Source organism: Melospiza melodia, chromosome 1, assembly GCF_035770615.1.
Source record: "Melospiza melodia melodia isolate bMelMel2 chromosome 1, bMelMel2.pri, whole genome shotgun sequence".
NCBI classification, from domain to species: Eukaryota; Metazoa; Chordata; class Aves; order Passeriformes; family Passerellidae; genus Melospiza; species Melospiza melodia.
Window position 1 is genome coordinate 97966723 of NC_086194.1, and position 14577 is coordinate 97981299.

General features: G+C 36.1%; 1 protein-coding gene across 7 annotated transcripts in view; it reads left to right on the forward strand.

The window, feature by feature from the left end:
• Positions 1-14577, forward strand: part of CDH18 (cadherin 18) — a 495634-nt gene that overhangs the window by 450743 nt on the left and 30314 nt on the right. For all 7 annotated transcript variants that reach the window (XM_063162451.1, XM_063162508.1, XM_063162461.1 and 4 more), the window contains one exon: positions 9978-10114. In XM_063162451.1, the coding sequence (XP_063018521.1) occupies positions 9978-10114 (137 nt within the window). The remainder of the gene's footprint in view (positions 1-9977; positions 10115-14577) is intronic.

The following is a 14577-nucleotide window of genomic DNA, read 5'->3' on the forward strand; positions in this document are numbered from 1 at the left end:
AACACTTTCTGCAACTCTGATGTAATAGGGAAAGTAGTTCCATGACATAGACCAGTTCCCCCAGAATAACTTCCTGGTTTGGTAATGTACTATGAAGAACTGAAAGCCTTTGCTTTTGCTAACCTTATACACTTAAGAGTAGTGTTTGAGAAGACATCCCATTACAGAAATACAGTAACATCAGATCACTCCTTTGAGTGCTCCTTTGTCATGTAGTGATACAGGGGATAAATAACTGTTTTGAGCATTAACGATAAGACCTCTGCACCCTCCAGTAATTATTTATGCCCACTTATTATGTTTAACTTAGGTTGTTTGCATTTCTGGGATGATTTTTTCTTTTCCTGATATCTAACAGAAAATTTCTGGTGAATGGGGTACAGGTCCTGATCAGGACTCTGCCTGTGACAGCAGCGTCAAAAAATAAGAAAGATAAGCATCTTCCCTTTTCAGAAGGTCTACAATTGCTTGGCTAAAAACAGCTTTATATTTTATTTTTTTTTCTGTTCTTGGAAGGCTGATTTATTATATTAATAATTTGGAATTCAAGTAAATTTTCTGCTGGACCTTAATCAGGTTGTAGTATGTCTTGCTATAATGTATTTTATTCACAAAGATTGATCAGCTATAGAAAACAGAAGTCAGAAAAAAAAACCAAACAAACTGTTGCTTTGGTTTTGGTTTTCTTTTTTTCCTTTTTAAAATTTTGTACTAAAAATTAATTTTAATATTTGCAATTTCTTTATCCTAAAAATTGACTTTTAATGTTGTGCTAGGTTGGTGAAGAATAAGAGTACAATCTCAGCTATGATCCTGCTTCCCACTTTTCTAACGGTCTTATGTTGTTGCCTTAAAATGGATGATATATCATAATGGCTATAATACATGTATATACTAATGAGTGCAAAAACTTTCCAACACCACACCTGGTATGTAGAGGCTCCAATAAGTTCCTAGTTCCCTTCTCCTACTTTGATTTAAATTGACAAACTTCTCTTTCCTTCTTTCAGGAAGAATACTAAAAAATGAATGAATTACAGGTGCATATGATTATAACAATTAATATGGTATAGGATTTTTGTCTACAATTCCGGTATTCGGTAGAGAAACTTATTTCAACTTTTGCTGTATTGATTGTAAAAGATAGTCATCTTTTAGATTCATCTGAAGGTGAATTTTTGTCATCAGCCTTTGGAAAGTAATCTTAATTTTCAGCAAACAGTATTTTAAGAGGCATGCTTATACGTAGATGAAAGAACATAACCAATAAGTTTTATGCTTTCCCATTATTATTTCTCAAAGTCTTAAAGATGTAAAATATTGGGAAAAAATCTTTTCTAATATAAAGTTTAAATTTGCTAGAGGTAGAATAAAACCTCAACTTGTGATTCAAATTGAAGGGATGTGCAAGACAACTTCATGAAAGGATCTAAGGGAGGGGCTGAAAATTAAATTATATTTTTAAGGTTCCCTCCCACCTCCCCTCTTCTCTGAGATCAATTCAGTCTCTATGCTCTCAACAGAGAGAAGGGATAAGGCTGCTCCCCTTCTGGAAAATACAGAAGTCCCTTCTCCTAGTTTTTTTAATTTGCCTTACTTGCTCTTTGAATGTCATATAAGAGGAATAAAATCAGTTTTTTTCCTGCTGTCCTTTGTACAGCCAGCATGGCTTCCCTAAGGACAAGTGGACAAGGGAAGGGTTACAGATGACATTTATTTGGACTTCTGTAAAGCCTTTAAAACAGTCCCCCACAACATAATTTTCTCTAAACTGTGATGAGATGGATGGAATGGGTGGACTGTTACACTGCTTGGGGTGACATAATTGCAGCTTCCCAGTACCTGAAGGGAGCCTACACGAAAGATAGGGAGGGACTATTTACAAAAGCATGCAGTGACAGGACAAGAGGCAATGGCTTCAAACTGAAAGAGCTTAGATATTAGCAAAAAACTCTCCACTGTCAGGGTAGTAAGACATTGAAAAAGGTTTACCAGAGAAGTTGTGGGTGCCACATACCTGGAATTGCAAAGGTCTGGTTGGATGAGGCTCTGAGCAATCTGGTCTGGGAGAAGGTCTCACTGCCCATGTCACAGAGGTCGGAACTGGACGACATCCAAGATCCCTTCCCACCCAGGCTATGATTAAATGAGTCCATGACTCTCTCTTGGCTGTACTTAGGGCAGCTCGCTGAGATCAGTGCCATCGTGTAGAGGGATAATCCCTCCTTCATATGCCTGGGGGAGAATATATGAGATTTTCCAGATCCTGTCAGGCCTGCACTGGTGAAGGCAAAGGCAGAAATCTGCCCTTCTCAAAGAAGACCTCAAAGCACAACAACTTCATAATCTTCCAGTGTTCTCTCTAAAACTGATGTTAAACTGAGACAGAAGAAGGGCACCCTATTTTGAATGGCTGGAGAGAGATGGGAATTTTTCTTCAATTTCTTCACTAATTCTTCACCTGATTTCAGAGTAAGAAAATATTATAAAACCTTTCTTTACAGTGTTGAGGTGAGAGGTCTCTTGCTATTTTGTCCCCTGAGGCCTCAAATTAGTTTTGATTCTTGTCAAATTATGTGTCCTAGGTCTCCCAGTAACAAGCATGTCCATGTCCTCAAGCAGGAACTGGTAAAATGTTCTGACAGCTCTTCTGACTAGAAAAATCCAGCTTAGGATAGTGGTCAGAATCCCACATGAACCAGAGCCACCTCCATCCCTCCCTGAGAGCTGAGAGAGGAAATGCCTCAGATCAACTTATTGACAATGAAAAACAGATTTTTTCATACCAGAACATCATCTTTACGTTTCTAGAATTTTTACTGACTTCAGAATGTCTCAAACATGTACAGTCTTTTATGGTTTTAGAGTCAGCCTTCATATTGGAACATTTCTAGAGTATAGTCTTTTTGATAGGGTCATGCAACTCCCTAAACAGGCATAAATTTATCAATCTTGGGTTTATTTGCTTTAGTGTATAATATGTAGGGGAAAATAAGATAGTATGTAAGTAGAATATCATTCTTTAGCTGGTAGGTAAAAAAGTAGGCATAGGTTTAGAGAAGTAGCTGTAGCTGTAGCTAGCTTGTCGGGGAAAATAGAAGTGTTTCTCATGTAACACTGACTGCCCTTTATTGCTTATCAGCATCTGAATTTTAATCCCTTTGAATAACAAGCAACTCAGATATAATAAAATATAGTTCTGCCATCAACACATCTACCTGAAATGATTTTGGACAGTCATAATCCTGTGAAGAAATTCATAAAGTCGTGAAAAGACAAATCTTTATTTTGCTTTGAATTCTGAATTATGCCTTGAAGGGTGTGGCCTGTTCTTAGCCTACACTGACTGGCAGAATTAGCTGGAAAACTGATCGCTGATTAACACATGCAGAGAGAAACTGCCAGCTAGAAATGATGAGTGTCTAGAAATAACAAGACATTTGTTTCATTCAAATGAAGAGTTTCAAATTTCCTGTGTTCAAGGTGAGCAGTGTGCTAAAAGATAGGAATATGAGCTGGAGCAGGAAGCTGACTTCTGCATGAAATTCAAACCATCAGTGGCTGTCTCTCAGAGACTTTCCTGAGAGACAGCGTTTCACTGCTGTGAATTCCCGTTTCCCCTGGGATCCTGCAACTCACGTCTCTAGGACCAGGACATGGAACACTGCCACTGTGGCTGAGCTTTCAGCATGAGAGGTGAGCCATGAGTCCTGCATGGAAACAACAAGGTACTGCTGATCAGCTGGTGGATGTCAGCTGGCAGGCAGCACCAGAGAGAACTCAGCAGGAACAGCACATTGAATCAGCTTCCTTTAAATGCTGTGAGAGGAACAGTGTCTTTCTCAAAGTTATGCTATGTCTGTTTGAAAAGAAAGCAAAGGAAGAGTAAACAGAGGGGATACCTTCTCCAAGCTATCTTCAAATGTATTCAATTTTCACACCTGGAAAGCACAGTTGAAGTCTGTAGCTCTCAGTAGCAGGCTTCTGCCAAGAAGCTCTGGAACATCGAATGTCTCCTTAATGTACCAGACATGCTGCAGGGAGAAAATTGGTTACCTGCTGATTGGCATGACTTCTGACTCATACTTCACAATTGCTTTTCTCTCCTGGCTGAATTTGTTTGAGCTATGGGGAAATAAATTGGCCCTGGAATGGATGTACCGTAGTGCAAGACAGCCATGGCAGCAGAATGTCTCCCCACCACCTCATTTGGCTTCAAGGCTTTGCTGCTGGTTCCCAGGCTCATGAGTGCTGCTGTCAGGAGGCACAGAGAAGATAAAAGGCACACACTCAAGTTATGTCCCAGCATGGGCCATTTCTTGTTGTTCACCAGCTGGTCAAACACAGAGAGTGTCATCTGGTTGGTTCTCTCAGTCTTTGTCATGGTATACCTCTTTTTCTCACTCTATGCAGTTGCTTACTCTTCCTTTTCTAAGATATTTTATAAAATGAAATAAAAATTTCTGTACTTTATCTCTTTTGGGTAAAGTTTCTTGCTTAAATCTTTAACTGAACAGGTTTCCTTACAATGGCATTTGACTTTTAACTGATAAGTCTTTAAAGATATAATTGGTTGGACAAGGTTCTGTTCCATTCCCATGGACTTTCTTTTAGTAATTCTTTGTAAGCACCTCCTCTTGTTATTTAAGAACTGGCTATTTGCTTATGTCTCAAAAGTCCAAGGAAGTACTGTGCTCCTTGAATTCACATCTGGCTGAAATTTGTCTTTGGAAGTTGATTATTAATATGAGATTCACAGCCAAGGTAGAAATATGTAACAGAGTTCATTCTTGCAGTTGAGAAATAGGGTAATAAGTGAAAAATAACATAATTAAAAGATAATTTAAAGATTTGATTAAAAAAAAGAAAGAAGCAACTTAAAATCTCAAAGCTATTTTAAAAGTTCAAACTCAAGGCTCATCCTTAAAACACGGTAACTAGAGAGAGCCATACCAGAACAGTAACAGCCTATGCCAGTTGTCTGTCCAGTGATAGACTGGTGTTAATACTAAGACAATCATTTATGTAGAGAGATTCTGAAAATGCTTATGCCTTTTAGCTTCAGAAGCCCTCCTAAATGGTTTGGAGATCATTAATATTTCTAAATTATTTTAGGACCCTTGAAATTCTTCTCCATTTTAAACAGTCTTTGCATTATTGGGGTCTGACAGGTTGAGTACTGAAAGCAGAATTGTATGTTCCATAGTGACCTTCTGCCAAAGGGTCATCATTCATATATATTTCTCTTTACACCCTAACTGACGCAAATGTTTTTAGTTTTCCGCAAAAAGGGGGGAATATCTGTCATCACTGACTCACTGCTTCACTAAAAGGCAGGAGGTGAGGAACGAAGCCAGAAGAGCCAGTGGCTTGCTTTGGTCAGAAGGATATGGATGGAGCTGGGAATGCTCTTCCATTCACTGAGATTGCCTAATAAAAACATGGCATATGTTGCATTTCCCAGTGTTAGCAGGATTCAGTTTTGGTATTTAATTTTTTTTCAGATTGTCTTCAGATAGCGTGACTGTATATAAAACTTTAAGTTTTATATATTCATGATTCTTTTTAATGAAGTTTATTTTAGATTGGTTTCTGTTGCTGGTTTGTATGTAAATAGTTTATGAAGAGCTGTTTATCTAGGCATGTCTTGTTATTGTCTCTTTATTAACATGTGCCATGCAGCTCTGATGTGCAGATCTAATGTGCAGTGGTTATAAGAATGCTATGATGTGGCATTGTCATGAGCAAATGTCTGTAAATAAATATCTAAAATTGATATTTTAAATTAATTTTTTGAATTAATGCATTCTAAGTGAGCAGAAGCCATCAACTGACTTAAGGTGAAAAATCTCTCTTGAAATCACTCCTTGAAATTCAAAACTTGCACTATATCTTTTTGGGTATAGAAAAAGCATCGAAAAGCAGATCAGTAGATGTGGAGGGAGGGGTAGGAGCGGAAGGGAATGACTGTCTGTTCCCACTATGATCCAGATGAAAATAATTTTTTAATCAGATGAAGTAAATTCAGAAGCTTAAGTAAAGAATCCTTGGCTCAAGGATGTGCTCTATTTATGGTTATATCTGGTCTTTATTCTCAACATGTAGATAAATGAGTGACTGATATTTATAAAGATCTAAATTGTTCATCACTTTGTAAAAGTATAAAGCATTGAAACTTGTTCTAAATGTCCTCTTACAGGACAAAAATTATTTGCTCTACCAAGGGAGTTCTTGTACAAAATATTTTTAAAGCAGCTGGAAGCAAAACTAGCATTCCTAGGTTTTCTACTATGTGTGGGAATATCTTCTGTATCTTGTTTTACTGACATGTTAATGAAAGTTGGGGAACAAAAGTGGAAAAAGCTACTATAGATGTGATGCACAAAACAGTTTTAAGGAAGAATCCGGAGTAGTGGAGAAGAGATGAATATTTTAATAATGGGAAAACCTAAGAAAGTACCATCTCCTTATTAATTGATGAAGAAAAGAATTGTTAATCTGTGAATATTTCAAACTGTATGTAAAAGTTAGAACATGAAAGGGAAGTGCTACTGTGGAAAATTTTGTAAAAAATTTCATTATTCTAGCAAAATTGGAAGTATGAGTGTTAGTACAATGAATTACTACAGGATTATTTTGTTCTCATTAATGACACAGAAAATACAATTGAAGTTATTAATTCAATCTTAAATTCTTTAAATGGAGATTTGAGTTTCTGTGGAACACACTTAAATAACTGATTTAGGAAAAAGATGTTCATATTAAAAAAAAAGAAAAAAAATACCATATTTTACAAAATGTCTATGAAAATGAATTGTTAGATGATCACAATTTATCAGAAAAATCAAGCATCAGCTTTTCTACACAAGCTTCATTTTTGGGACGGATATTTTTCTTTTATTTCTGTACTTTGCTCAGAGGAAGAGGTAACATTTTGTCATAAGTCTTATACACACAATAACAGCTGGACATTCATATAGATTTAGGTTTTTTTCTCATTGAAGCCCAATATGAAATTCTGTCTATTTTTGAGCTACAGTCTACAAAAAATACATAGCCTTATTTTTATGGCCCTGTGGGGTTAATGACAGTAATGACTAACAGAATAGTCACTGTAGTCACTGCCTGATGTTGATAATAAGCAAAATGTGTCCAGAGTAATTAATGTTTGCAGGACAAGACTCTTGCATTATAAGATTTTGATTTGCAGTACATATTGAATTTTCAGTACATATTCCATAAGAACAGGTCAGGAAAGAATATTTGATTTCTTTTTTTCAGCAAATAATTTGATCTTTTTTTTTCAGCAAATCCTTGTTGTTCTCAGGAGACTCCTAGAGTCAAGAAAAACAAAGCTATACTAGGAGATAAACAATTAAATTTTATATTTGCATAACTTGTAATCTCTACCAGTAAAAGGTCTCCAAGAAAACTGAAGGACAGTTATGGTTCCCACACTTTCTCTTTTAACCTTCTAGTTCATCATGTACAAGATGCTTGTGTATCTGTGTATATATATTGACCAACACAACCAAACATCCATTATTTCTGTGTTAAAAGTAGTATGACCAAAACATTCCAACTATTTTTCCTAGTCCAGTTTTCCTAGGCTTCCAAGCATAAGGTGTAAGGCATGGGGGCATTTCTCCACCTTAAACATGTATCTTCTTGACAAAGTTCAGATGTCTACATGATTCTGTAGCAAATATGGCAGCTTTGTGGATTTTTAGAGGTTGATACCACTCTGTCTCCAAGTTTTTTATAAATAGTTAAAGGCAGTGTTATCTGTGGACATGGGAGATACAACTTCTCCACTGAGACTGGCACAGTCTTAAAGAGGTGATTATAGCTTGTACAAATGGGGCCACATAAAATAATGCCAAGAGGATAATTGTGTGGTCCATTTCAGTTCTTTTTTGAGATGTATCCTCAGAGGATTCCAATATTCCTCAAAGCAAAATAAATTTCTTTGGATGTCTGCACCATCCAATATTTCATGATCAGTGACTGATGAAAGTTCATCAGGAGTTTTCTTTTAATTCCTCTCCTGAGTTTAGCAAGCATGGAGAACCATAGCAACTTTCAGAAGTGTGTCTGCAATGACGGCTGTGTGTAAATTCATTAACTTTTTTATCTTTTTCCGGCATCATCACTGTTTTGTTTTTTGGTTTTTTCCATTCAATTAGCGATACAGTGAATAATGTCCTTTGAAAAAATTTTCCTGACTTAAACTCTTGAAGATTGCTCCATCACCTACATAATCAAGATCTTCTTAGTCCACTTGCTCGAAGCAACTTGAGTTGCCATCTTGCACATCCAAAGTGTCATTATTGGGTACTTCTGGTATATTTTGGAATGAGTTATTCTCAAATGTTGGTAATAATGAACTGCAAAATAGTTTCTGACTTAGCTTATGGGAAACAGCAAGGACAATCCTGGCTCCAGAAAAATGTAAAATGGGTAGGAACTGAGGTCTCCTGTCTCTCCAACAATTCCAACAGTCATTCAGCAGGGCTTTCGCTCTTCATGATGTTGAAAGGAAAGATGGAGAACAGGTGAAAAGAAATATATTCTATCCTAGGTTTGTATGCTTTGATTTTCAGTGACTGAACTATGGTTCTTCAGCTGCTGAAAATACTTGAGGCATGGCAAGAAAATCTGGAGTTCCAAAAGGCAAGTTAGCATACTGTGAGGCAGATGTAAATACTTCTTGTAGGTAGGAGAGGTGGGTTTGGGTTCTTTCCAGTAAGGAAGATCTACCCTAAGTCACCAAATCCTATCTGGCTTTTCCACTGAGTCTCCAATCCTTTGACCAGTTAAGGTGACTCAGATTTCTGCTTTCCCTTCTAAGTTCTTTCTTTCTTTTATTTTTTCACATCACTTCCACCTTTAACATATCATTCAATTAAATACTTGTTTGTTTTCTTGCTTTTTGTTTACACTACTAGTATAAATAAGTACATTGTGAGAGAAATAAAACTTATTTTTAATTGTTTTATGCTTGGCAAATTTTATGTGTGCCACTCTTTTTATTAGCTAGGAATTACATTGTGGTAATGAAAAAATAAGAGCAATTGGATGGGACAAAGAAATCATTTTGACCTTTATATGCCTTCCATGAATTAGATATATATGGAATTTCACAAAATGAAAAGAGGAATGAAAAATTAGCAGAAAAAGTAGTTATGGTATATAAAATAATATTTTTCCTTTCCTAAATTATTTTTTCTGGACTTAGTCAAGAAGGCTTGGAAGAGTTGAGTAATTGCTTCATTTGTTAAAAGCCATTGTAAATAATTCCAGCTTTGAGAAAAGTCTTGTCAATCTTTTCTTTTGTGTTCTTTCCCTCTCCTTCCATTACCCACTTCAAGGCTTTTAGCTTCCTTGCTAGGCAAAGCGCCCCGAAGCCAAGGGAGCAAAGCAGGGAATTTTAGTTTTTCTTCTAGGGTAGTGTCAATGGCTGCTCTGGGAACCGGATGTTTCTGATTGTCTGTAATGGTGATGTTCCAAATGGCTTATGTGTCACCTTGTCATCGAGTTAATGTCAGAGAGGCATGCTTTGAAACAGGAACCAAGGCTGATGGCACTGCTTTGCAGTGACAGGCAAATAAGCCAAATAATAATGTCCTAGTTTCTGCTTTCTTTTCTGCTTTTCCATTTCACAATTTTTAGTCAAAATACATGTGTATTTTACCTTTGGAAGGATTGTATACTGCTGTGTAAAATACCACCTGTTAGCAATTTATATCTTAGTCACCCACGGTGGAAATATTGTTATATATCAAAAGAAATAAAAGATTAGGAAAGAACTTAAATACAGTATTACTTTGGGTTTCTCCAAACTATATTTTTTTCAGGTTATTTTTTAAATGTCTGTGATTTTAAAAGCTTGAAAGTAATATTCTTATATAGCTTTCTGTTACTTTGGATTATATATACTACAACGAATATATATTTATTGTTATATTTCTTCATAGATATTTCATTGATCATAACACAGAAGAAGATAGGTATTTCACCATTGATGCTAGTACTGGAACCATTAAGACTGCCAAGATCTTTGACAGAGAGGAGACACCTTGGTACAACATCACAGTGGCTGCTTCTGAGATAGGTAAATAATTTATTTGGCACATGGTATGAAAAATAAAAATTAGAAAGGAAAATAATCACTCTCATATTTTGAGAAAGACTACATTAATATGTTATGTTCTTTTGAACATCAGTGGGTTTTTAGCTAGTCCAGATAAAGAAGAGTTTTCTGTGTTTGTGAATACTCTAACTCCACAGAACAATTAAACAAAATCACATGCCTATGTGAGTCCACCTGTGTAAATTTGCCAGATTTCTCTGCATGGGACAGAAGGCTGCCAACTTACCCAGCAACATTTCTAAGCATTCAATCTCCTAAAATCAACAGCTTGTGCCATTTGTGTTTCACAATTTGTATGTCTTAGAAGTTAACACTATTTAGTACTGTCTGAGAATTTAACACACTTTAGTACTGTCTGAATTTAACACTATTTAGTACTGTCTTTCCTTCTTGTATCTACTATCGACTATTTTAGCGAATTGCATGCCAATTGTACGCCCATGTTAATTTATATTTCACAGATGCCTAGTAGTTTCTGATTATGTTTCTGGCATTTTAATGGGCAAATTACCAAGATATAATAAATACTTACCTGTGCATTTGAAAGTCTTCTAACTTTGGTGAATCTCCATTGCTTCAGATAAGCCCTGCAATGATCAAAACCCATTTGGCTGAGGAGTATGAGACAAATATTTCTTCTTGAGGCAAGGAGAGTGTAAAGAACTTTTCAGTTTAGCTTTTTTATTGCAGGGTCTTCATTTTTCCATGGTCAAAGTTTTAAATTTTAAAAACTCAACAGGCAAATGAAGAAAAAAAAAGTCCCATTCTGGATAGATAGATCAATCCTCCTAAGCACTGTTCATGATACCATCTTTCAGTGGCAGTGATTTTGATCAAAACTGTGAAATACTTTTATGTATATTCGTTTTCTTTTTTTTGTTTGTTTGGTTTTTTTTTTTTTTTTTGTTTTGTTTTATTAATGATAAAACACAGGTTTTACCTCTAATAGGTTCCACTGACATTATTTAGCCCGGTCTGCTTTCATCTGTTTCAACTCTTGGTTAAAATGTAATCTGTTCTGCCACTACAGCACTAGCACATGCTACAAAATAAACAGCATGAATTTATTGCATAAAGACAACGAATTGTTTCCTATTATTGTACCTACATTCACAAATAAATTGACATTTTGAGCTAAGTACTTCCCTACAGTAAGTAATAGGATCTAGAATTTTATGATTAGCTCCTTGAAAAAGCAAACACTAACACTCCTGTGTGCTTGACAGTCTTGACATATATAGAATGCCATTTCAGTTCAGCATAAAACTGAATTCAGCATGAAATAAAATATAATTAAAGCTTAATCATAACCAGGAGCATACTGTTAATTAAAAAAAAAAAAAAAAAAAAACAACCAAAATTTAAAAGCTACACAGGGATGCTGAAAAAAGAGTATTCATGAGTCCTTTTTTGGAAACCATTGAAATATAATTTTCCAGAAAAAAATCTCAATAGCATAAAACTTAAACATAGCTTTCTCCACATTATTTGTTTCACATAATCAAAAGAGTGCTGGTACATGTATCATGCTGAGAATAGTATGAAGAAGGAGGATTATGTTTAAAACTAAAACAGAATGGAATAAATTATAAGAATTATACTTTTTTTTCTTTTTCTTTGCCTTTTTTTTTGTTTTTTTAGGTGCTCTGCTTAGAAGTCTCTGTTTCAGGTGCAAATTTTTACAGGAAAACACAAATCTGATTTTTTGTCCCTTGCTCTGCCTTTGTTACAGTTAAAGTTGGGGTTGAAAAAATAAGTAAATCTATAGAGTCAGTTGGAAAAACAATTCATTTATGAAAAAAGGAAGATATAGTAGTGAGGAAGAGATGGATAACAGACAGACTGACAGGCAGCCTAAATGACAGACAGCCTTTCCTTGTGTCTGCTTCCTCAAACATTTTGTTTTTTGCCGTATTTGGAAATTACAACACTGTTCTCTTCCAATCCATTGTGAACTTAATAATCAATTTATGATGGAGCAAGGGGCATATGTTGTGTATGGCCAAAGCTCTTCCCTTAAGTGCTACCTATCCCATATCTGGTCTTATGGTTTTTGCTTTTAAGCTCAAGCACAAGGTATTGCAAAACTAAGACTAAAGCTGAAATATCAGTCTATAGCTATGACAAAAGTGTTATTTAACTGTGGGGCTGGTACTCCTCAAATTTATCTGACACAGCAGAAGGCATTTGCAGCTTCTGACATCATTTGCTTGGTCAAGAACACAGCAGAACCTCCAAGGCCCATAAAGATTGCATTCCTTCAAAAACAAGAGGTGCTCTGTGGGTATAAAGTGTTGATTGTAGTTAGTTTCTTGAAGTGTTTTCCTCTCTTCACTTTGTGCTACATATCACTGATAGAATTCAGTTTCCACCTATCATCCTTTTGGCCGCTATTTGTAACCGGGCTTATTTTACAAAAATGAAATTTAGAATCAAGATTATATTTCTACCCCCAATTCACAATTGTGTGATGTCTTCATGCTTCAACCTCATTCTTTCTCAACCTTTCATAAGATATTTACTTTCACTTTTCCTCTCTGTATGTGATACATACTGTCTGCATTGGTCAAGTGTCCTCTGAAATCTGAGGAAGTCCAACCACTTTGCTCTGCAGGAGTAATGCTGATGTAATAATCCACAGGCTTTTGTCTGTTTGTGCTCTTATTTCTTAAATCACATCATTATTATAAAAATGAATGGGCAATCCTTTTCTTTCTTTAACATGCATTGTTCTTAAACAGCAGCATTTTTTTGTGTCCAGAAGCATTTGCTTTGATTGTCTCAATAGGAGTGCTTCCTGAAATTTCTTTGTAGTATTAGGAAATAAGATGATAAAGTAGTACTATAGTTTATGTTGAAGGATCTAAAGTCTAAATCTAAGACAGGCAGAAGGAGAAGTCATACTAAGAGTAGTACTAATACTTTAAAATACAGATTCATATAGGGTGATTACCATTTAATTGACTTCTTAGAATTCTTTGAAAAAAATTAGAAAAGTCTATTTGAAAGAGGAAGAAGATATAATTTGATTGATTCTAGTAAAGAATTTTAAACAAGTCTTTGACAAGAGTAATGAGAATAGAAAAGTACAGAGCAAATGCACAATGTTTTATAACACAAGAAAGACTGATTTAGAGGAAAGAAATACAGTCATAGCATAGTAATACCAAGAATACAGTCTGTCCCTTGGAAGTAGAAAAACTTAAGGCTGAGCTATTTCAAGGACTAACAGAATCTGTCAATTAGAATTCATTATAATGATAGCACTCAATGATACAAAGTGATTCAAATTCCAAAATTACCTCCCTAGCTGGTAAGAATTAAGGAAGATTGAGAGAAATTCATGTAAGAACAAGACACATAGAAGAATGAGCTAGATAACTGAAGTGTGAAGTGGATGGAAAACTGTCTGAAATGGCAGGTTCAAAGGGCTTCAACCAGCAGCCCAGATAGCAGGTGGGGTCCAATCACCAAGAATTATTCCTGGTGGCTTATGCAGGATATAACAGCCTCTTCATTACTGATGTGATATGTGGAATAGAGTGCTTTTCCAACCACTCTCAGTCTTTGAAAATGACACGAAACTGGAATAAAGGCTTGTACATCAGACTGTTGTGTTGACAACCAGAAAGATCTCAATAGGCTAGAGAAATGGCTGAACAGGAAATGAAGAGAGATTGATGAGAGGGAAATTAAATCTTGAAGAGAGATTTAATAATAGGAAATGCAAAGTTGAGCACTTAGAGAGGAATAATCCTATGCACCAGTTCCCATGCACAGCCAAGTGGCAGATGAGCAGCTTTTGAAAGAAGGTTATGGTGGAGATCCTGGTGGATGAAAGCTGGGTGTGAGCCAGTGATGAGATCTTGTGGCAATGGAGGCCAATGCCATTCTGCACTGGGTGAGAAAACACTGGATGTCAGCAGGTTGAGAGGGGTGATCCTTCCCCTCCATACAGCCCTGGTGAGGCCACACGGGGAATCTCCCAGATCTGGGCTCCTCAATACCAAAAAGACTAAGTCCAGTGCAGAATCATGAAGGCTGGAATATCTGTCATATGAGGAGAGGCTGAAAAAGCTTGGATTGTTCAGCCTGGAGATGTGAAGGCTCAGAAGGAGCTTATCAATAAGCTTAAGTAACTGTTAGGGGGAGTCTTAGAGGTGACTAAAGATGATCAACATCAGGAAAGACTCATCTGAGTAGTATACAGTAAAATGACAGGAGGCAATTTGAATAAATTGAAGCACAGAAAATTCCATTTAAACCAAAGAAGAAAAATGGTTTTACTGTGAGATTGATTGAAAGTTGGAACAGGTCACATTGAGAGGTTGTGGATTCTCTGTCTTGGAGACACTCAGAACCCAACATGACATGGCCAGAGCAATGTACACTCTAGATCCAGCTTTGAGCAAAGGAGTTGGACT